At 35.8% G+C, this 22636-nt stretch overlaps 1 protein-coding gene across 2 annotated transcripts; it reads left to right on the forward strand.

Moving 5' to 3' along the window:
- The first annotated feature begins 57 nt into the window (after nt 1–57).
- CNOT7 (CCR4-NOT transcription complex subunit 7) lies at nt 58–19725 on the forward strand. 2 transcript variants are annotated; one of them, XM_004428790.3, is made up of 7 exons: nt 58–229; nt 1740–1950; nt 4287–4480; nt 10427–10588; nt 13776–13920; nt 16276–16386; nt 18081–19725. In XM_004428790.3, the coding sequence occupies exons 2-7, from the start codon at nt 1834–1836 to the stop codon at nt 18207–18209; spliced, it is 858 nt and encodes a 285-aa protein (XP_004428847.1). In that variant the 5' UTR covers nt 58–229; nt 1740–1833; the 3' UTR covers nt 18210–19725. The 2 variants fall into 2 exon arrangements, with proteins under 2 accessions (XP_004428847.1, XP_087274575.1); XM_087418449.1 differs by lacking the exon at nt 58–229 and adding an exon at nt 531–678.
- Nucleotides 19726–22636: the final 2911 nt, after the last annotated feature.

The raw sequence follows: 22636 nt of genomic DNA on the forward strand, positions 1-22636 counted from the left end.
CCCGCCCCCTCTGCGTGTCGCGTCATCATCTAGCGCCCCCGCCAGGACGTGCGAGAAGCGACGGCGCAGTACGGTGCGGCGCAGCTCCGGCTCCCCTTTCCCCTTTGCTGGGCAAGAGGTGTCTATGGGGCACCCGCTGCCGCCGCCGCTACCACCGCCACCGCCGCCACCGCTGGGTGCTGTCTCTATGGCGAGGAGGAGGAGGAGGACCGCGAGCTCAGCGACACAAGTAGATCTTGCGTCCGCCGCAGCCCTGCGGGGGAGGGGCGGGTTGGGGAAGTAGAAAAGGGGCGGGAACGGTCGACCTGAGAGGGTGCGCGATGGCGCCAGCTGGAGCGCGGCTGGCGAAGGAAAGAGCGAGGCGGCGGGTGGAAGGGGGAGGGTAACGGGGGCTAGGCGTCTGTCAGGGGGATGGCGCGGAGTGATGACGTGAAGGCTTTGTACCTGGAGCCTCGATGTTGTGGGACGGAAATTGGGAGCGGAGGGCGGTGGCCTAGATCCTCAGCTCCTCGTATTCCTTCACGCTGCAGTGCCTGGGAATTAATCTGGCTCCAGTAAATGGTTATCGGCACCTTCGCACTGGCTCTCTGCCAGGGAAGAGCGTTATCGATGACTTGAATACCTCTGTGCTGTCCTCTCGTTTCTTTGGGAACCTGCACTACGGGGATGCTACCTCCAGTAATGAGGAGGCCTTTGGTGCCTCTTCCGGGCTTCTGGAACTGTAGTAGAGAGAGAGGTGGAGGAAAGCAGTGTTCAACTGCAGGGTCTTTCTAAAGTGTGTGTGTGTGTGTTTAGCGGATTGGGGAGGGCTCTGAAGAAGGGCCCCCCTGGGTGTTTGGTTTCTCTTAGAGCACTTGAGGCTACATTTGTGACTGCGGAGTTTAGAAGGGAGGGGGTCACAATTCCCTCTTTTACCCTTGTTTGTTACGATCTTGTCAAACTTGTGTGAAAAATGAAAGGAGTATTTGGAATTTCCCTACCCAAGAATCAAGATGTTGGTCTGTAGTCTTACCATTGTACACCAGGAAACCTGTGTTTACGGACCAGAAACGTGCGATGTGTGTTTGGTAAACCAGGGAAAATGCTCTGAGTTTTAGGAAATTAGAAAGAGAGAAAATTTGAGATGCAGACACTCTGTTGCTTCCCTTCTTTCTCCCTCCTGCAGTTATGGACATCTGAACAATTTCTGTGACTGTTACTTCTTTCTCAGAAAGAGCTTTTTTTTTTTTTAATTGGTTTACTTTTGTTCCCTCTAATTGGACTTGAATAAATGCCAGTAAAGCAGATTTTGTAATTATATCAGATTTTGAATGATCTATTAGTGAGGAATAAAAGCAAACACTATCTTTGTCCTAGTAACATCTGATCTTGTCACGTGTGTATCAGTATTTAACTTTTCATTTTTATCGGACATGGACGTCTTCATAAAGTTTTCAGAGAGTGAGTTGAATTCAGAGCAATATTAATTAATGGAAAGTTTTAAAAAAATAATTAGCATGTACACATAAAAACCTAAATTTACATAACATTCATTTTAGAAGCAGAAAACGTGTGTTGTAGTCCTTTTTTTCCTACTGATTAGTATTGTGACTTGTCTAGACAAGTCACTTCCTAAACTTTGGTTTTCTGATAAATCAAGGACTTTGAATAAATAATCTCTTAGGTTTCTGTCAGCTCAATGATTCTATGATTCAGATTTCTGGTATAGCTGGGTTTTATTTTGGTTTTTATTTTGACAGGTGCACAAATAAAGGATAAAGTATTTTATGAAACAAATCTTCAATCAAGTATAACATTTTGATGCTTGGCATCTAGACTCCTTGTGCCCTCACTATGCCAGCAGCAACAGTAGATCATAGCCAAAGAATTTGTGAAGTCTGGGCTTGCAACCTGGATGAAGAGATGAAGAAAATTCGTCAAGTTATCCGAAAATATAATTACGTTGCTATGGTATGCATATGATTAAGTCCTTAAAATCCTTCTTATAAAAGGGGAAGAGGAATTTTAAAAGTCTTGAATTCAACCCTTCTGGTTGATCTTTTTAGGGATTCATTTAATTATGAAAAGAATATTTTGTCAGTGTCCTCCAACCAAAGGCTGCCAGGAATACAGCTGTAATGTGACAAGTTGGATTTATTACTCATTGCAGTGAGGGAAAATGCATACCATTGGAACCGTGGGGCACTTGAGAAAGAGAGTGTAAGAAAGGACTTCGAGAATCTGGGCTTGTGTCAGGTGGTTTTAGGGAGGGATTAAGGAAGCGGGGCTTTGCTCTGGATTGGATGATGTTGAGAATCTGAGTAATTCCATGATAGGGTATCTTCATGAGTCTTAACTGGAATGAATGAAGACTAGTGTGAGGCTGTCGCTGTAAAGAAGCAACAGCCACTCATATTAGCCAAGATCCAAGGATTTTTGGTCATTTTTGTGATTTGGGCAATGTTTACGTTTTTGTCTATGTTCAGTCATGATTACATAGTGGCCTTGTCTGATGATGAAGTGTGAAATTGTTTATATCCAATAGAAGAACATTAGGATCTAGCTATGAGAGCCAGGTCAGCTCCTAGCAACACCAAGGCCTAACTGATAATAGATGAGTTTCCAGAAGCTAGGGAGCTCCTGGATCTCTCTCTCAAACAAAAAATCAGATCTCCCAGTGAAACACTGTGGAACTGCAGTGTTTGTTGTTTGTTTTAAATTATCAGTGGAGTTCCATGAGCACACTTTGCTGTTAAGTATCTCTGCTTTTGCAGATACTGTTCAATCTGCCTAGACTGTCTAATTATCTTGATTCTTCACTACTATACTTTTGTATGTCTGTTAAAACGCCTCTCCTATTTTCTAGATTATTAGCTCTGTGAAGCAAGGGGTTAGTATCTTAATCATCCTTTCTCCCCCCAACACCTAGCATAACACATAGCATCCAATAAAAGTGGTTGTTGAGTAGGACAGAATTTAGAGAAGTTTTAATTTTTTTACTGTTTCATAGTGACGTGGTATTTAGATTTTGTTCTTAGCTTCCTAGTTTGAATTTTAATACTAAACTGTTGTATCATTTTCTCACTATTTTTAATGCAAATAAATAAATACACTTCTATGAGGAGGGGCAGGTTGATTGGTTAAAATATGAATATTTGTACATAGATAATGTTCTATTTAATAAAGGTGTACTTACCCATAATTAGAATTGAAGTTTTTTTTTATCCAATAGAAATTCATAATGATTGTTTATTTCTTGGATGATAAGGAGTGACAACATTAGAGATGTGATAACATTCTACAGGAATAAGAGGGTGGCATGCAATTTTTGATGACATGCTGTCTTGGAGAATAGAGAGAGTACTGTTTTAGCACAAGAAATTAGGAGGGTTTTGGTGTTTAGATAAACGTTTTCTCAGAGAAATGATCGGAAAATGTGACGCATTTTCCATTCTTTTTAACCAATTCTTCATTGGTTTTAACTTTAGAATACTGTGAGCATAGTTTCACATACCCCTTGAGAAACATGAATTTATGACTTTTCTGCCTCCTTGGCAATAAAGTTCTTGGTTGCATTTATCATATATATCTTATACATAATAATTTTTTTACTGTTATGATATTTAACGTAAGAAAAAGTCAGGTTTGTAGAGTTTTATTTTATGGCTCTGAAAAGTAATGCTCTTTTTTTCGTTTTTTCTTTTTGCTTTTTGCTGTTGCTGTTACACAAATTGATTTATTTTCTCTGATTATCCTCTGCTCACCACCTTGAAGAGTAAATATTTGTAGAATAAATGAAAGGATTAAGAAATTAAAAATAATTCCACTGATAAGACCTTACTTTTGTGTGTGTGTGTATATATATTCACAGTTTGTTTTTTCTAGGTTATTCTTTTTTTTTTTAATTGCGGTAACATTGGTTTATAACATTATAAATTTCAGGTGTAGATCATTATACTTCTATTTCTGCATAGATTACATCATGTTCACCACCCATCACCACACAAATGTGCTTAATCATCCCTTTTGCCCTCCTCCATCCCCCCTTCCCCTCTGGTGTTTGGTTTTTGTTGTTTTTATCTTCTACTTATGAGTGAGATCATATGGTATTTGACTTTCTCCCTCTGACTTATTTCAGTAATGCTCTTTTTAATTAAAAGATATTTTATAATTGAATATGAATGTGTAGAATATCATCTATAATGAGATCCTTTGACTTGTACCAAAAATTTATTATTTATTCTAGGAATTTGTGGTTTGTGGTTTTGACCACTTAGTAAATAATGAATCTTAAAACTATTTTACAGGACACCGAGTTTCCAGGTGTGGTTGCAAGACCCATCGGAGAATTCAGGAGCAATGCTGACTATCAGTACCAGCTATTGCGGTGTAATGTAGACTTGTTAAAGATAATTCAGCTAGGACTGACATTTATGAATGAGCAAGGAGAATACCCTCCAGGAACTTCAACTTGGCAGTTTAATTTTAAATTTAATTTGACGTAAGTGGGAAATAAATATAACTAAAACTTTTTTTTAGTTTAATTTTAGCTAGTGGTTTTCATCAAGTATGGTGAATGAAATTCTAACTGAATTTGGCATAGTTATCCTGGAAATGTTTAAAATCTAAAATTTCAGAAGGTTAGGTTTTTTCTTTTTATTATGGGACAAAAAAATTAGGGTGAAGACTTTTAAATTCAAATACTTTGAATTTTAGAGACGTTATTTGAAAAGTATTACTGCTACTTTTTTTGAAATTTGGAAAACTTTGGGCGTTGAAAGTACTTCTTGATAAAAAAATAACCTTGCAACATTAGTTTTACTTTCACACTTTGTGTGTAGTTTGAAATATACCCATCTTTGTTGTGATAGTTATCCCTCTTATGAAGAGTATTATAGTCATACTCCGGTTTATGAATAGATTACACGTCAAAGGTGGTATGACATTTCTTAGATACTTAAGTGCATTTTCCTTTCAAATCAATGTATGTATAATGGTTATAGTCCTAGGTCAGCCCACAGAACCTCTTGTAACTTACATATAGGAGAAGTAACAGTATCCTTGAACGTGGTGTTTCTTTCAGAAACAGTTCAGAATCTGGCAGATTCTCTTCCAGAATCTGAATTATAACCCAAGCCCTGTGTCAAAACTCAGTTTCCTTATTTGTAATACTTCTATATCATTGGTAGGGGTAGTTTTGATAGCTTAGGGAAATTTAGAGTGTTTTTGGGTGACGGCATATTGTTTACAAACTAACTTCAAATTGGGGAAATGTTTAATACAGTCTTAAGTATGTCCAATATTGCAATGTCCTTCTATTTGACAGCCTGTACTTGTGTAATATGATCTAACATCTGATTTTAAAAATAGTAACAGAAGCTGTGGGACAATTAATGGTAGTGCCAATGTAAGAACCTCCATTCTCTGTAGAATAATGTGATATTTAGCATAGAAGATCTGAAGAAAAGCAGGGCTGATGATTTTAGAGGGAGTGTTGTCAGTGGTGCAGTAGTATGGCTTATAATTGCATTGTGATTCTCCATTTTACTCTGTAGGTTTTAATAATGGACTCTCTAGAACCTTGTAAAGGGTAAAAAGTACTCATCTCTATTCAAACTGATGACAACCTTTTATAAGTACTACAGCTCTGAAACGCTGAAAATTGCCTTTTATCCTTTTCCCAAAAGATAACCCTTTTTAAAATTAGTTCTTTATCATTTCATTTGTTCCCTGCTACTTATTTTCCAGGCTCATCATTAGAAAATTATGTTGTTTGTTTTAATTATTTTATTGAGGTTATATTGGCTTATAATATTGTGTACATTTCAGATGTATGTTATTATATTTCAGCTTCTTTATAGACTACATCATGTTCACCACCAATAGGCTAGTTTTTATCCGTCACCATACATATGTGCCTGTTTACCCCTTTCGCCCTCCCCCCACCCCCCTCTCTGGTAACCACCAATCTTCTCCTTAGCAATATGTTTGTTTGTTTATCTTCTACATTTGAGTGAAATCATACAGTATTTGTCTTCCTCTAACTTATTTTGCTTAGCATAATACCCTCATGGTCCATCCATGTTGTTGCAAATGGCAAGATTTTGTGCTTTTTTTTTTTATGGCTGAGTAGTATTCCATTGTGTGTGTGTGTATATATACCACATCTTCTTTATCCATTCGTCCATTGATGGGCATTTGGGTTGCTTCCAAGTCTTGGCTATTATGAATAATGCTGTGATGAACATAGGGGTGCATATGTCTTTTTGAATTAGTGATTTCATGTTCTTTGGATAAATACCCTGTAGTGGAATAGCTGGATCATATGGTATTTCTATTTTTAATTTTTTGTGAAATCTCCACACTGTTTTCCATAGTGGCTACACCAGTTTGCATTCCCACCAGCAGTGTATGAGGGTTCCCTTTTCTCCATATCTTCTCCAACACTTGTTATTTCTTGTCTTGTTAATTATAGCCATTCTCACGGGTGTGAGGTGATATCTCATCGTAGTTTTGATTTGCATTTCCCTGATAATTAGTGATGTTGAACATCTTTTCATGTGCCTGTTGGCCATCTGTATATTTTCTTTAGAAAAATGTCTAGAACGTTGTTTTGAACTAAGATACCATTGTGATCTCGGTACATGAGTAGGAAGTGATCCATCAGTGTCTCAGTTTTGGTAAAATTGACATTTTCCTTTTCTAGAAACATCTTTGTTCTAATAACAACTGCTTTGTTATCACAATCTCTGAAAGACATTTATTTTTTATACAGAAAGGGCTACTGTAGTTTTGCTACCAAGTTTTGCTACCATTTATACAAATGTTAGTGTCTTAGGAGATGTTTAAGGAAAAGGATATACTGAGAAATATTATTTAGGTAGAAAAGGCCATTTGGGAGTTAAAACCAGTCCTACCTGATGTGAAGACAGAGCACCATGAACAGAATCTTGGCTATATTGAAGAAAGATGAAAATGGACTTTTTTATTGAGTGCCTAGAAGGAATGTGTTACCAGCTATGCTAGGCACCAGGGATATATTTTGTTGAGGAAAGTTGGTCATAGTCATTATAACTTAGCATTCCCATAACTCTTCAGTCAGCTCTCTATTGCCAAAGCCCAAGACTTAAAATTGTTAGATACTGATCAGTGTATGGGAATTCTCTCCAAACTGAATTTGGAGTTGATAATGTACATGAAAATTGAAATGGCATATTGATAAGCTGAGAAGAAGAAAAGAAAACTATGGACAAAGTTCCACGAACAAGTCACAGGACATGAGAATGAATTCTTTGAAAAGAGTCATTAATTTGATGATTGCAGTAATTCTTGATATTTGAGAGAATCATTTTAATAGTGTAATAGAGATTACAGGGAATTGTGGATTCAGTGGTGACAGAAAGGAAGCTGATACTTCATTTAAGGAAAATGGCAGTGAAAAGGAGGTAGTACCATTAAGTAGAAGGAACTGTAGAATCAAAAGAAGGGTGGTTTTTAGTTTGTTTTACAGATAATGCACAGGTTGCTACCTGTGCATTTGAAGGTTAAAGGGCAGTTGTCAGTTATGGAGTTGCAGGCTGTTGATGTTGTCTTTCATAGCCCTGGCAGATATTGGGGGCATCTTTGTGTTTGTTTGATTTGTGTTCATTAAATATTAAGTTTAGTAATCATCTGTGTATTTGTGACAGTCTATATTCTAGTTTGTCTTTTACCTTACTCATGATTTTTAGCATAAATTTAAATATATGGGAGTTTACATTTTAAAAAATGTGAAATGTGTGTGAGTTAGGAGTGGTTTGAGGTTGGAGGCCTTTCCAAATTGTAAAATCTTTAATCTGCATATTTAAAAATGTGCATCTGTATAGTAGGCTAAGTTTACATTTGTAGGTAGATGTAATTTCAATATATTTACTGAATTTAGCATACCTAGTTAAGTTGTTTCTGTCTTTAGGAGACTACTTGAGATGGATAGTCTTGTATCTCTGCTTTTTTGGAAAATCTTTTTTTTAGAGATTTTTATATGGCTTTCATTCCTGTTCACTTATTATAACTGGATAGTTTGCAACCTTAAACTTGAGTTAATTAATCTTTAGTGTCAGGAGCGATCACATGACTGTTCATTGCTGTTCTAAACAGTTTGATCTAATCAGTAAGCCAACCTCTGTACCTGCAGTATTTCTTATGTTTTGACTAACCTATATTTTAACTACTTTTGAGATTAGTGTATTTTAATATTTTCCTACATTTGCTAGGATTTTTGAGGGTGGGGTAGGCAGGGTGGAGTAATTTCAAAACTTGAAATGGATACCATGGGAAAGGGACAGTCTATTGATTTGGAGAATTGAGTCACAGCAATTAGGAAGTTTCCCTTACCACAGCAAGTTTTATTCATCCTATTTCGAGATTTATTTAGCTTACCTATGTGGGTTTTCCAGCTTTCTCTTTCTAATGAATTGGATATTATAAAGCATGGATTTGGTTCCGAATTTTTAAATATTTAGTCCAGTGAAATTTATGTGAGTAATTAACTTATCTGAATTGAAGTACATGAACTATGCAGAAAAAACGAAGGAAATAATTTATATACATAGTTTTGTTTACCAAACTTACTTGATCATAAAACACCTGAGGTACTCATCCATGTCTCTCTCCTGGGGATTATGATACAGTAGGTCTAGGTATGAGACCTGGGAACCTCATTTGTTGTTTTTTTTTTCTTTTTGCTGAGAAAAATTTGCCCTGAGCTAACATCTGTGCCACTCTTCCTCCACTTTATATGTGAGTTGCCACCACAACGTGGCTGATGAGTGGTGTAGGTCCATGCCCAGGATCCAAACCTCCCGCACCCGGGCTGCCAAAGCAGAGTGTGCTGAACTTAACCAGTAAGCCACGGGGCTGGCCCCGGGAACCCCATATTTTTGATAAGCTCTCTGGGTGATGATTATCATTGGGCAAGTTTGAGAAGTATTGATTTAAATAGCATAGTACTCACTGTTCCACTTCATATGTTTTTTGATCTGGTGATATAACATTGAACAAAACAGACAGAAATTATTGCCCTCTTGAAGCTTATTTTCTGACTGAGAGAGAGACAATAAACTGAAAGTAAAGCAAGCATATGGCCCAGAATAATGTGAGCCTGGAGAAAGAATCTGTTATGCCTTTGGTTGGTTATCGTTGCTAAAGCATGCCTCTCAGTGTGCGCATCTGGGCCTGCTGAGTGGGATTCTAGTAGTTTCAGGTACATATTTTTAGTATAATGAGGCCGGTAATATCTATTGTTTAGTGGAAAAAAACTTGTGTTAGATTTATTCAAATATTCTTCCTAAAGCATTTTCCAGGGGGAGTTTTGAGTTAAAGTGATGGTTGTGGTTCCCCTCTGTTTTTAAATATTTCACTCGCTAGTTTTGTTATTTTTCAGACATTTAGAAACAAATTGATTTCCAGGGAATAGACCATAAGAATACTTTTTGGCCCAAGTGTGAAGTTCCTTTTGGTTTAATTAGTTTTGTTAAAGCTTTTAGTAGAATTTTCTTTTGCTAAGTAGTGGAAACCAGTATTCTCATGATTTAAAAAGTAAATGAAAAGAAAAATCTGATGGGCAATGCACAAAATACTTTTCATTTGTTCTCAGAAACATATACCTTCATTTTGATCACTTTTTAAATTTAATTTAATATTTTGGATACCTGTGTGTTTATGCTTACAAATTAAAGATAGCTTTCTTTTTGGCTTAAGTAAAATCTTGAAGAATTGGTTTAGATTTAGATTTCCTGGCTTGATTTTTGGAAGCTGATCTTCTAGGATTAAGATTGCCAGAAGAAGAAATTATTACTGTTATAGCAGAGTCCTTCACTTTTAACAGCTTACTGCTTACTAGAGCCATTTGAAGGCTCATCATTAGTGAGAGGAAGCATCTCCTTTTTCTTTAAGACAGAATGTAGTTTATCTCAGCCCATGAGATGTTTTCCACTTGGTCTCCTTCCTGGTGCTGCTGAGAGCATGGGAGATGGACGTAGGCCCTCACCCCTGTGGCTACAGCTCCATCTGGCAGCATTAAAATGGCTGCTGAGACCGAAAGCCCCTGAAAAGAACATGTCTGTTACTTTGTGGTGGTAGCACCTGGTGAGTAGCAGACCCTTTTTTCAAACCCAGTTAAATTTATTTAACTTGTGAAAGGCTAATGAAATTGAGTTGATAGTAAAGATTAAAATCTCACTATTGGGCTGTTTTGAATGGTTATTTACTGTATGAACACTTTTCTGAAACAATGACCTTTATATTTAAATTGAATTTTTCTTTCATATATCTGAAGCATTGGAATAGTTGGACCCAAGCCAGTCCTCTCTCTTGTTTCTGGCACTGTAGTTGTAGATGTAAGTGGGAGAAAAACAGTTTGTTGGAAATATGGCACTTTTGAATGTTGTCTGTCTTTTTCTCCTGCCAGGGAGGACATGTATGCCCAGGACTCTATAGAGTTACTGACAACATCTGGCATCCAGTTTAAAAAGCATGAAGAGGAAGGAATTGAGACCCAGTACTTTGCAGAACTTCTTATGACATCGGGAGTGGTCCTCTGTGAAGGAGTCAAATGGTTATCATTTCATAGGTAATAAGATTGCGTTGAAAATGGCATTTGTGTTACCATTTCCCAGTTGCCTCACACTTGGCTTGGGTCACTGATTCAGCAATTTCAGGCTTAGTTCTACAAAGAATCTGCTGCCATATAGCAGTCTTCTAACTCTTAAGAGGCTAATGTTGGTCTACTTAAGGTTAATTTAATAATATGGGATCCTTTTTAGCCTATGAGAGAGACAGTACTGCATAGTGGAAAAAGTACAGGCTGGAAAAATAGATCTTGGTTTAAATCCAGCAATGCCATTTGGAATCTGTGCTACTTAGGGTTATTTAACATTCCTAAGCCTTAGAAGGAAACCATTCATTCATTAAAAAAATAAAGTAAGTAAAGTATTTATTACCTACTATATGCCAAGCACTGTGATAAGATTCTAGTAATTAAGCCATGAACACAACAGACTAAAATCCTTGTCCTCATGGAGTTTACATTCTGGTGGGAGTAGGCAGACAATTTTTTTAAATGATGAAATTTATATTGTGGTTTATTAGATGGTGATAAGTGCTATGGAGAAAAAAACAGCAACGAGAATGCTAGGAGTGGGTGTGGTAGATTTTAATTATCAGTAATAATATATTTAAAGCATCTGGTAAAGTGCTAGGAGTCAGAATCCACTCGATGGCAAAGTACTTCACACAGTAAATTCTCAGTAAGTGGTAGTTTTTAATTCTTTGTTATTATAAAATAAAACTAGATTGTTGAAGAGAATTTCTAGAAAGGAAATTAGTCCATTTTGTAAAAGTAGACTTCCAAGTAAAAGTGTTTTCCTAGCTAGGTAAGCTAAAACTGGCAGGCCAGGGACTAAAAGTGGCCTTGGTAATGATTTTATTTGGCCTTTTGTTATGTTTTTAAAAAGCATTGTATTGTGCAGGTAATAATGTTCATCCACTTCACACATTTTTTTAAAAAATAAGTGTCTCCTGCATGCTTTAGACTTTCCAGCTCTGGCCTGTGGAATGATTATAGTGAGGGACTGTTCATATTGTAAGCTTTGGTGCAGTACTGAGCAGCAGTTTTTGAGTTGAAAGTATTGAACATAACTACATACAGTCCTCACCTTAACAATGGTTTGACTTAACGATTTTTCAACTTTACAGTGATGTGAAAGCTATACGCATTCGGTAGAAACCGTACATCGAATTTTGAATTTTGATCTTTTCTGGGGTTAGCGATATGTGGTACAGTACTCTCTTATGATGCTAGGCAGCGGCAGCTGCCACAGCTCCCAGTCGGCCATGCGATCACGAGGGTACTGATACACTTAGATCCGTTCTGTACTCATACAACCATTCTGTTTTTCACTTTCAGTACAGTATTCAATAAATTACATGAGATAGTCAACACTGTATTATAAAACAGGCTTTGTGTTAGATGATTTTGCCCATCTGCAGAGTAATTAAGTGTTCTGAGCACGTTTAAGATAGTTTAGGCTAAGCTATGATGTTCGGTAGCTTAGGTGTATTAAATGCATTTTCAGCTTACCATACTTTCAGCTTATGATGGGTTTATCAAGAGGTAACCCCATTGTAAGTCCAGGAAGATCTGAAATTCTCACCTGGCATCTTTTCTCTCTGTTTTCCTTCACTTGAGCCTGTACGTCAGGAGACAAGACTTGAGTCTCTGTTAATTTGAGGAACATTTTTTCTGTTCTTTTTTTTTTACTTTCCTGGTCAGGAAGATACAAAAGAACTGGAAAGTATTTTTCTATCCTTTTACTATGTTTGACATAGTAAAATACTCTGAGCAAATACTATGTGCTAGGCACTGGGGATACTAAGATGAACAAAAACAGAAAGTTTATGTCTTATTTAGAGTCTAGGTTAGACTGATACATTTGAATATTTGTCAAGAAATGTTAAGATTTTATTCTACTAAACGTCATTAAATATTTTCTTCATGTTCTAATCTATTTCTAATAGATAAGAACTAGTTTAAGAAATTGATAATCCTGAACTCTATAATCTTACTTGACCAGTAGTAAGCAAATGCTGTATTGACTTATATTTTAGGTAGACAGCAAAAGTTACTTCTTTGCCAACTACGAGAAATTTAAAGGTCTCTGCTGTTTATTGCTTATACCTTGATATTCCTTAATGGTCTTCAATGGTAAAGCTTTTTTTTTCTTTTTAAAATTAGAAGTGAAATTCTGAACATTAAGTAGAAATTTTGTATTTCCCCCAAAAGATAATGTTAATAGCATCTCTTATCTAATATTTATTGAGTTCCAACTATGTATGTGCGGTAAGGATTTTTTAAAAGATATTTTTAAAATATATCTGCCCTTCAGACTAGTGGAGAAAACTGCATGAACTTTATAAAGTGTAGTACAAGAAAACAACGTGTATAAGAATTCTCTGAGAGCCGGGCTCTTGAAGGAAAGGTAGACAGGGAAAAGAGTGTGTAATTGTGGCACGGGAGTGTAGCGAGAGAGAAACCTGTGGAAATCCAAACAGTAGAGATAGCAGATCTTGATTCAAGTTTGGGAGTCGGTATTTTATTCTCTAGATAGTAGTTCTCAGCCTTTACTGCCTTCTTTCACGTGCAACATTCCCATTAGTATCTCTTGCGGAGCCATAATGAGATAGGAAGAGAATTGTAATGGAAGAGAGTATTATTAATAAAGTTACTTAGTAGAAGTGAAAATACTTTGTTAGGGAATTGCTCTTTGGATCTTTTAACTATATGACCTCTTTATGTAAAAGAAGGGAAGGTTTGCATTATTTTTGCCAATTCTCCTGCTGCCTTTTGACATTTTGGGCCAAGTTTCTATCCATCTTTATTTCTCCATTTTCGTAGTCCTTAAATTTTTTTTTGAGACATCTACTATGGGCAGTTTAATACTCTTTTGTTGAAGAGTTCTCTATTCAAAGATCAGCAAAATAGTAGTTTAGTGACTGCAGGCTTGGGATGTAGTATAGATCTGTATATTGATATCTCTGAATGATAAAGTGACAGTTCTTAGCACTGGGGTAAGATGATGGCATTTTCCCATTATCATTGTAAAGGTGTTTATTTTCTCTGTTCTTGTGTGCACTTTTTTTTTGGTTGATTCCCTTTTTGCCTATAATGTGACTCAATATTTGTATGAGAAAAAATTTATTTTTTTGATCTCTATGGTATTTATGTGTCCCTCTTCTGTATTCTTTTAACCCTTTTGTAGTGGTTATGACTTTGGCTATTTAATCAAAATCCTGACCAACTCTAACTTGCCTGAAGAAGAACTTGACTTCTTTGAGATCCTTCGACTGTTTTTTCCTGTCATTTATGATGTGAAGTACCTCATGAAGAGCTGCAAAAATCTCAAAGTAAGGCTTCTAGTGGCTTTATCTGTAATCAGCACACTATTCACACTGACTGACCTATAAGATCTGAGGCTAAGATGTTGTTTTAAACCATATTTTTAAGTATTAATATTAAATGCATTTACATTATCTGGTGATTTGATTCTTTTTCTTGCATAAATAATTTATAGGAAATCCTTTTTCAAAGCTTCAGTATATATTGGCAGAATAAGTTTTCAACAAAATTTAAACCAAGGATCAGATTTCTATCATTGTCAGATTGAAAATCATAAACCTGAGCACAGAAATGTGAGGACTAATGAGGCTCATGCACAGAAGTTGAGGTTCTCACTGTCTCCCAACATGCGCGTAACCTGTCCATGCGAGGTAAACTCGGAGGTGGCCGGCAGTGTGCCGATGAGTGTGCAGCAGTGTGCAGATGCAGTCAGTAGTGTGGCAAAAAGAAGCTTTCTTTTCAGCTTATCTTGGCTGGAGATTATTTGGTTGGTTCTAGTCAGAGGATAATGTTCCTAGGATTACATAGCTAAAAATTTTTTTTTCCTGGCCCAAAGATGTCAGCTTGTTAGTAGTAGGTGGACAGTAGCTTACATTCTGACACTGCTGAATGTGTGTGTAATAGTTTGTTACTTCTCAACGTTGATTCTTCCAAAAGAAAAATTTCTTTAATAAGGAAAAGTGCTCCTTCAGCTTGAGAACAGATTCCCCTACAGTGGTGCAGACTCCTAAGGAATAGAGTGGTTTTATTTTTTTTAGGTGTGTTTTATTTAAGAGGTAACAAAAAAAAACATTTTGATCAAGTGGTTGTTTCATAGAACCTACATAAGAGTTGATCAAGTTTTCTCACCAGGCTTTTAGAAGTGCAGGTAAAGTTGTACATTGAGGAGATGGTAAAAACTGTAAGAGCTTTACTTTTAAGCAGAAAGAAAAAATTTAGGAATTCAGCAAGGAAACTTTGCTTTTGACAAATGAACTGAAATCATAAAAGAAGCAGTCTTTTGGCCAACATTTGCTTGCCTCATTACAGAATACGGCATATTACCAGGGAAATTTTTAAGAAAGAGTATTTGATGTTTGTAGCACCTAAGAGCAACAGAATTCTGTGCAATTTGAAGAGACTTGGACCTGTGACTCAAGTGGAACTTGCAGTAGAATATTTTTACTTCTCTAGAAACTCAGCCCGCCCCCTGAAAAGTATTGCATGCTGAGAATCCAAGGCCTAAATGTTTTAATCTGGCTTTGGAAATGCTTTGTAAAATTTGACCTGTCTGTACAATGACAGTTTTCGGGAACAGAGAACCAAATTATTGCTCATTATGTGTATGTTATTGGAAAATTTCTAAGTACATCAGATATTCTGAATATGCCCCGAGAGAGCTGCTGTGTTAAAATTTAAGTTAATGACAAAGGTGCTTTTTGACCTATAGTCAACCGTAGTGAACGGCCCTATTCTGTTGCTCTCCTAAGCAGCTGCTGATACCTAATCCTCATGTTATTTTTAGCACAGAAGCAACTGCTTTACAAAGCCCTGTTTCAAGCTGTGACGTAGAGAAGGGCTAGTTTGGTTGTAGAGGCCTTAACAATTTAGAGAGGAATTTCTTTGTGTTTGTTTTGTTGTTGATCCTGATGTTCTTCTTTACTTTCTCCCCATCATTCCCTCCTCTCTCCCCCATTCTCCTTCCATCCCTCTCTCCCTTCTTCTCTTTCTCTTCCTTCCTTTCACTCACATTATCTTTCTTTTTTAATCCTAGCAATATTAACATAGCAATATTAACATAGGCAGATTTTTAGCAGACCCTTCTAAGGAGTTGTATTCTTATAAGAACACTTTTTTTTCTTTCTAACTAATAAAACCATAGTTAAGCACTTAGTGAATTCTTAGGGATTTGATTAGTCATAATAGCTTTGTTTTGTACAAATTATTTAGATGAAACTATTTACAGATGGATTGGTGGGAAGCTTAAGAAAATTTTAAAGTAACTGCCTACAGTCAGTTTTATAATAATTGATTGATGGATGGATTGACTTGAATGTACTCAGTAAATGTTACCCTCTGTAGCTGTTACCTTGTATATGATCTGCTTCCCCTATATCTTTAGGAAAGTTATTTGACTGTCACATGCCCTAAAGCATATGATGAAGATAGATTTTCCCAATTAGGATCTCATTTTCTATTAAATTATAAACTCCTCCCACATTCAACAAATACATTAGTAATTCACATTCTCTGTTCTTTTCCAGTCTTCATATGGTCCATCTTTACATACTAAAATATTTTGGTCAGTGTCTAAGTTATGTAATTTGTGAATTCAGGCATTGCAATGTTGCTCTATTTTGACAGGCAGTTTTTGTTTCTTCTAGGGTGGTTTACAGGAAGTTGCTGAACAGTTAGAGCTGGAACGGATAGGACCACAACATCAGGCAGGATCTGATTCATTGCTCACAGGAATGGCCTTTTTCAAAATGAGAGAAGTATGAAGACATCAGTGCCTTTTTATCAGTTGGTTGTTAGATTGAGAACATTAAAAATCTTACGGCAAAAGTTTTGGGGCAATAAGAACTTAATAAATGAAGATATAATTAGAGATACCATATAAGTCATGTCTACACACTTGAATATTCAAAAATAAGTCATTTTGAAATGTAGTTCAGAAGGAAATGAAAATATAAGTTGTTCGTAGACTGAAAAATTAAAAAATTTAAACTATCATCATGTAGGTCCAGCCACATTATTTCTTAGACATCATGTAGGTCCAGCCGTTATTATTTCTTAGACATCATGTAGGTGCAGCCATATTATTTCTTAGGTGAGATAACTGAGGCCAGAGGCTAGTAACTTTTATCCAAGGTCACACACTAGTGGGAGAACTCCAGAGTTCTTTCTATAGACCACATCAGTGCTGCTTCTACCAACTTAAGGAATCCATATGCTCAGTTCCCCCGGCATTGTCTTCTCTCAGGCATTAAATTGCTGGTAACAATAATATTTGCTTATGCCATTCTTCAATACTTTGAGGATTTATAGAGTAGGACTCGTGCTTATTAGTAAATTGAGTCTTACACAGAGTCTTACACAGGGTTAAATAAATCTGCAGTAGTAGTAGAATCAAAAATCATATTGGGCAGACCCTCCTTAAGTGGCAAAAAGCAGAGATAAATTCCTCAAATATAAAGAAGTTAGGTATGGAAGGATGAAATTTAATGAATCCAAGTCTACTCTTAGGTTATGTAATTAGGTGATATGCACAGGTATACCTCGCTGTAGGTAAATGCAATGAAAAGAAGGTTGTGCAAAAACAAAATAGAATGGACTTTTCTGCTTAGAAAAAAAGTTTTCCTTTTTGCAAAATATTTACCATAGATTCCTTTTGAGTTATATCCTCTTAGACATTAAAGAATTGAATGAGAAGTCTTCTGGGAATTGAAAGTTTTTTGTAGAAATGTATTACTAATAGAAAGTGTAATAGCTGTTTTGCCCAGTGATATTGATTCAGAAGTGATTTGACTGTCTATTCTTGACAAGTAAACATTTTGTTTTGTACTTCTTCCCAGTGCTACATTAGAGAATTAAAACAACCTTTTGGATTTTCAGCTTTGCATTTTTTAAATGCTTTAATGGTTCAATTAATGGTGGATTCTCTGCTAATTTATATTTATCTTTTCTTCTTTAAGGATAGTAACTTATGTGAATGTTCAGATTTATTTTACTGTCCAGAATATGTTTAGGGTTTGATTGTTTTTAGCCAACTCAGCCTTCTACATAGACTCAAGGCTTCTGATAAAACTAAACTTTTCTTCCCCGCATCATTGGCTATTTTCATTCATTCTTACTGTTGAATATTGTTAAATTAATGGAATAAAAATGTCTGCCATTTTTCCATGATTACAAATTCTCATAAAAATGGTCTAAATGTTAATAAGAAAGACGTGTTTAAACATTTTTTTGTAGTCTTTTTCTTTGGTTTCTTTTGAGCTCTGTATTCCTTGAGAACATCAGTCTTATTCATTGAATTTAAATGTGTGGCCTCAAAGGAGCACCATAGAAAAGAGCTGTCATTATAGTTAATGAACAGTCAGTACTTACATTGCTGAAATATAAATTACCAGTGGTACCTTTTGGTTAAAATTATCTTTTTTTTTTTTTTTTTTCCAAAATTCCTTTTTAGATGTTCTTTGAAGATCATATTGATGATGCCAAATATTGTGGTCATTTGTATGGCCTTGGTTCTGGTTCATCCTATGTACAGAATGGCACAGGGAATGCATATGAAGAGGAAGCCAACAAGCAGTCATGACATGAAATAGTCCTTTTATTTTTATTTTATTTGAGCTACACACATACTTGTATATAGGTTTTATCTCTGGTTGAATCCCTTGAATAATAGACAGTACTTTTTTTTTTCTTTCATAGACCATTTTATTTTCCGGCTTTGAGTATTAAGTATGACCATTCCTATCTCACATCTTAATAAATAGAAAAGCATTCAGGTTAAATTTGGCCTTAATATACTTGTTAGCAGGCATGTGTGACAGAGTTGGGAAAGCTACATCATATTGCATATTTTGATAAACTTCACATCCTTGAGCTTGGTTTGTTTTTTCCTTTTCTAAATTAACTAGCACTGACTATAATTTATTTCCCTGTTTCATGTCTCCCTATCATTCTGCAGGAGTTTTAGCTATTTGAGATTGTGGACCATCAATTTTGCACTTTAGAGAGTGATTCTGACTCAGATCCTCTGTTTTATCAGAAATGTTGGTTTTTCATGCTCTTAGCTGGAAAAATGACCATCTGCCAACTTTATACAGTATTGACTTGTTTTTGACCCACAGAAATATAGCACATGCATTGTGCAAACGGTTGATTCAGCAAGACTGCAAAAAAAAAAGACAAAAAAACTACTGAGGAGCTTAGTAACTGCTGATTCTGTACGTAGTGTTTTAATCTTCCAAGCACATCTAGTGTCTATTGGTTTCTAATTGGCATGTGTAGGCTGCTCTGTGACTGAAGAATTTTTCAAACCAGCTTTACACCCTTCAGGAAAAATCCCTTGTGATTGGATGTTTAATGTCTGCCAGGAAACTGGTATCCAAGATGTTGAAGCTGCAGTTCTTTTCTGATAGCCCACTTCCCTTGATCTGCTTCTTTTTATTCCATCACTGTTGACCCTTATTTTTCATTTTTTTTTAATTTTATAGCCATACTTACAATGCTCTTGATTTGTTGATTCCACAAATCAATTTCATTAAAGTCCAAAGATAGCAAGTCTTTAGGTATATTTTGTACCCAATTAAATTAGAGGACAAAAAATTGTTCTTTCACAGTTAGAAAGATAAATAGTGGAGAGATTTGGTGCAAAACAACAAAATACAAAACATATATAGCTATATATATATTAGCTATATATATAGCTAATAAAATTACCTGAGGAGTGTAATGCTTGTTTATTTTTTTGTGTATATCTTTGCAATCTATTTTATATATATTGACAGAAGAGACTGTGAAATATTTAGCCATGCAGAATATGTGACCAGACCAGAGCATGTGTAGGAAGACATTTTGGTAATCATTAACTCTACCCTGAATGATTGACTGCAAGTTATGATGTGTGTTATCTACACTTCAACCAGTAATATTAGCAAATATCTAAATGTTAGCCACATTGGTTTGTTTCCCTTGTACATTCTTTATTCATATTACAATGCTATAACTGGGTGGTCCTTTTTAAACAAAACATTATTTGCAAAACCGAGGGTATTATTTGTTTTTAAAGCTTTTGTAAATAAAGGCTTCAGAAATGTTTTCTTATACTTGTTGATGACTGGTAATTTTGTTTTAGAAATATTTACTTGGGGGATATTGGTTTTTTTCTTTAATTTGGGCAAATGAATAGAACTCAGTAACTTCATTAACTAACTAATGATTAGTGTCTTAATTGAAAAATCAATCTAAGCCCTCTGCATTTCAATAGTGTTGGCTTATTCTTTATGAATACCTGAACTAAATGTTAAGAACTGATTTCTCTCTCTCCTTTCCAGGAATGCATTTATTCCGAAAGACTTAATGCATTTGGTATAACTTACTGTGGCTTCTTTTTAAAGCTGACATAAAATAGCAAGTATTTTGATCTTCACCTCCTAAAAAAATAGAAATTATAAAGATTGCCTTTTGAATAGCCACGTAGTTGCTGAATTTCATAGTTTGTATCAATTTTGGCTTCTTCCTCTAAGAAGTAATATATTTTATAACTTCTATAAGAGGAACATTATGACCTTTACTGAATCTAGCTTTTGGATGTAAGATATTTGGCTGATAATTTTATAGTGTTCCTGAGCCATTAATTCTGGACTCACCATATTCTGTTAGAGCAAGGCTCAGCAAATGATGGCCTACAGGCCAAAAGCAGCCTGCTGCTGTATGGCCAGTGTGATGAGAATGGTTTCTACAGTTTTAAAATGATTGGGGGAAAAAAATCAAAAGAAGAATATTTCCTGACATGTGAAAATTATATGAAATTCAGATTTTAGTGTCCATAAATAAAGTTTTATTGGAATGCAGCCACAGTTATCATTTATGTACTGTCTATGGCTACTTTTGCACCACAGTGGGAAAGTTAAGTAGCTATGGCAGAAACTACCTGCACTCTCATCATCTCACACTTCTCCTCGGTGTGCTACAAAATCAGTGATGCGGTTATGACCTGACAGCATTTGTAGTGCCGTTCATCTCTCTGTACCAAACATTATTTTTTCTGTTACCAATTCATACCCATTTTGTCAAAAAAAGAAAAGTGTACTTTGAATGGTGTACTTTTAAGGCACACTGGAGTGTGGATTACCTTATCAAAATATGTGGTAAAATACTGTGTTTATTATGCAGTGACACTATAACTGCAAAAAAATACAATATATGTTGACATAACCAGACTAAGCACTCATCACAATATTCCCAAACTCATGCGAAAGCAACAGTCAGGAGAATTAGAAATCTTAAAATGGAATATCTCATCACAGCATAATTTCTTCACAAAAATCAAAAATGAAAATGAGGCTGCAACCAAAGTGTGTTTACAAGTGGCCCATTTGTTAGCCAAGCAAAGCCATTTACTGATGGTGAGTTTTATCACGCTTTTTTGTATGCGGTAGCCCAAAGAAATGTGTCCAGAGAAAATAAACTTAAGACTATTAGCCTTTTGATGAAAACAGTTGCTTGAAGAGGAAGGACACTGGGTACAACATCAACAGTTATAAAACAAGACATGATTTTGAGTATTTTTCTTTGGCTCTTAATGAGTCAGATGTTACCAGTACTGCCCAGCTGTTACTCTTTATTTGAGAAGTCAATGCTGAGTTTGAAATGACTGAAGAATTCGTTTCTATTAATAGTCTGTGTGGAGGAACTACAGGTGAGAATATTTTCAAAGAAGTTGAGAAACCACTAAGTCTACTGAAGCACAATCCACTAAGATGCGATACAACCAAAAATAAATGGTGGTAAAAATTTGCATGGAGCAGAAAAAGGTTTAGTTGGTCAAATTTTAAAACTTGTGAAAATGTGTTGTGATTTGGCAGGGACCCATTTCAGTCGTGTCATACAACTTTGTTTTTTTTCCCTAAACAGGAATTAACGTTCATTGTTAGCTGGTGTTACACCACTTCAAAAACCATATAGAAAGAGTAAAAAAAAGGATATTTGAGCTGTACGTACGTACACAGACTTCCCTTCACTTGATTCTTTATCAAGTGATAAAGACTTGATAAAGTCTTTTATCGACTTTATCGACTTTTAAACGACTGTTCTTCATAGTCGTTCTGGGGCTCATCCTCTACTTGCCTAAGTAGATTTTTAAAAGAACTTTAAAACATGTTTGCATGTTACACTAAGATTAGTATGTAATTAAGGTTGCATTTTTTTATATTCAACTTTCACCCAATAAATGTTTGATTAGGTCATTTAAGATGTTTTTAATACTAGGCTGTAGAGGGCTATACATACTGACAGAAAAAAACGTGGAATCTTAACTCTGACAAGAGCCTTACTTTCATAGCTGAATAAAAAACAACAGAAGAGGGGCCGGCCCAGTGGCATAGTGGTTAAGTTCGTGCGCTCCACTTCGGTGGTCCAGGGTTTGCCAGTTTGGATCCTGGGCGTGGACCTGCGCACCACTCATCAAGCCATGCTGAGGCGGCATCCAACATAGAGCAACCAGAAGGATGTACAACTATGACAGAAGTGTCTACTGGGGTTTTGGGGAGAAAAACACGAAAAAAGGAGGAAGACCGGCAACAGATGTTAGCTCAGGGCCCATCTTCCTCAAAAAAAAAAAAGCTGAGCTTTCTGTGGTATCAGTTCTTTAATTCAGCATCAACAGAGTTCTACTTTGGAGCATTATGTTTTTTCTCAATTTAATTAAGCACCTTTATCTGTCAAACAAGAACTATTAAATATTCATAAATTCAGGTCAGGATTGAGCTCCTTACACTGATAAATGTAAAATTTATCATGTAAATGTAAAATGTAAAAAAATTCCCGGGAAAATGCAATATAAATTTGTTTTCATAAATCATAAAATAGTACTGTCCTTTCTGAGCAACAAGCAGCTCCTATATGTAACATAAACCAGTGGTTTTAAGAAACCAGTTATCAAAAGGCCCCCTTTGGTTTAATTGGTGCTCAGAAATAAGTCAACTTAAAAGATGACTAATACATATTTTCCCTCCA

This window comes from Ceratotherium simum, chromosome 28 (assembly GCF_057802395.1).
Source record: "Ceratotherium simum simum isolate JZ-2026a chromosome 28, ASM5780239v1, whole genome shotgun sequence".
Taxonomy (NCBI): Eukaryota; Metazoa; Chordata; class Mammalia; order Perissodactyla; family Rhinocerotidae; genus Ceratotherium; species Ceratotherium simum.

Coding starts and splice junctions, on each gene's coding strand:
- CNOT7 (XM_004428790.3), top strand. CDS start 1,834: ATGCCAGCAGCAACAGTAGATCATAGCCAAAGAATTTGTGAAGTCTGG. Junction 1,951..4,286: donor AATATAATTACGTTGCTATG/GTATGCATATGA, acceptor ACTATTTTACAG/GACACCGAGTTTCCAGGTGT. Junction 4,481..10,426: donor AATTTTAAATTTAATTTGAC/GTAAGTGGGAAA, acceptor TTCTCCTGCCAG/GGAGGACATGTATGCCCAGG.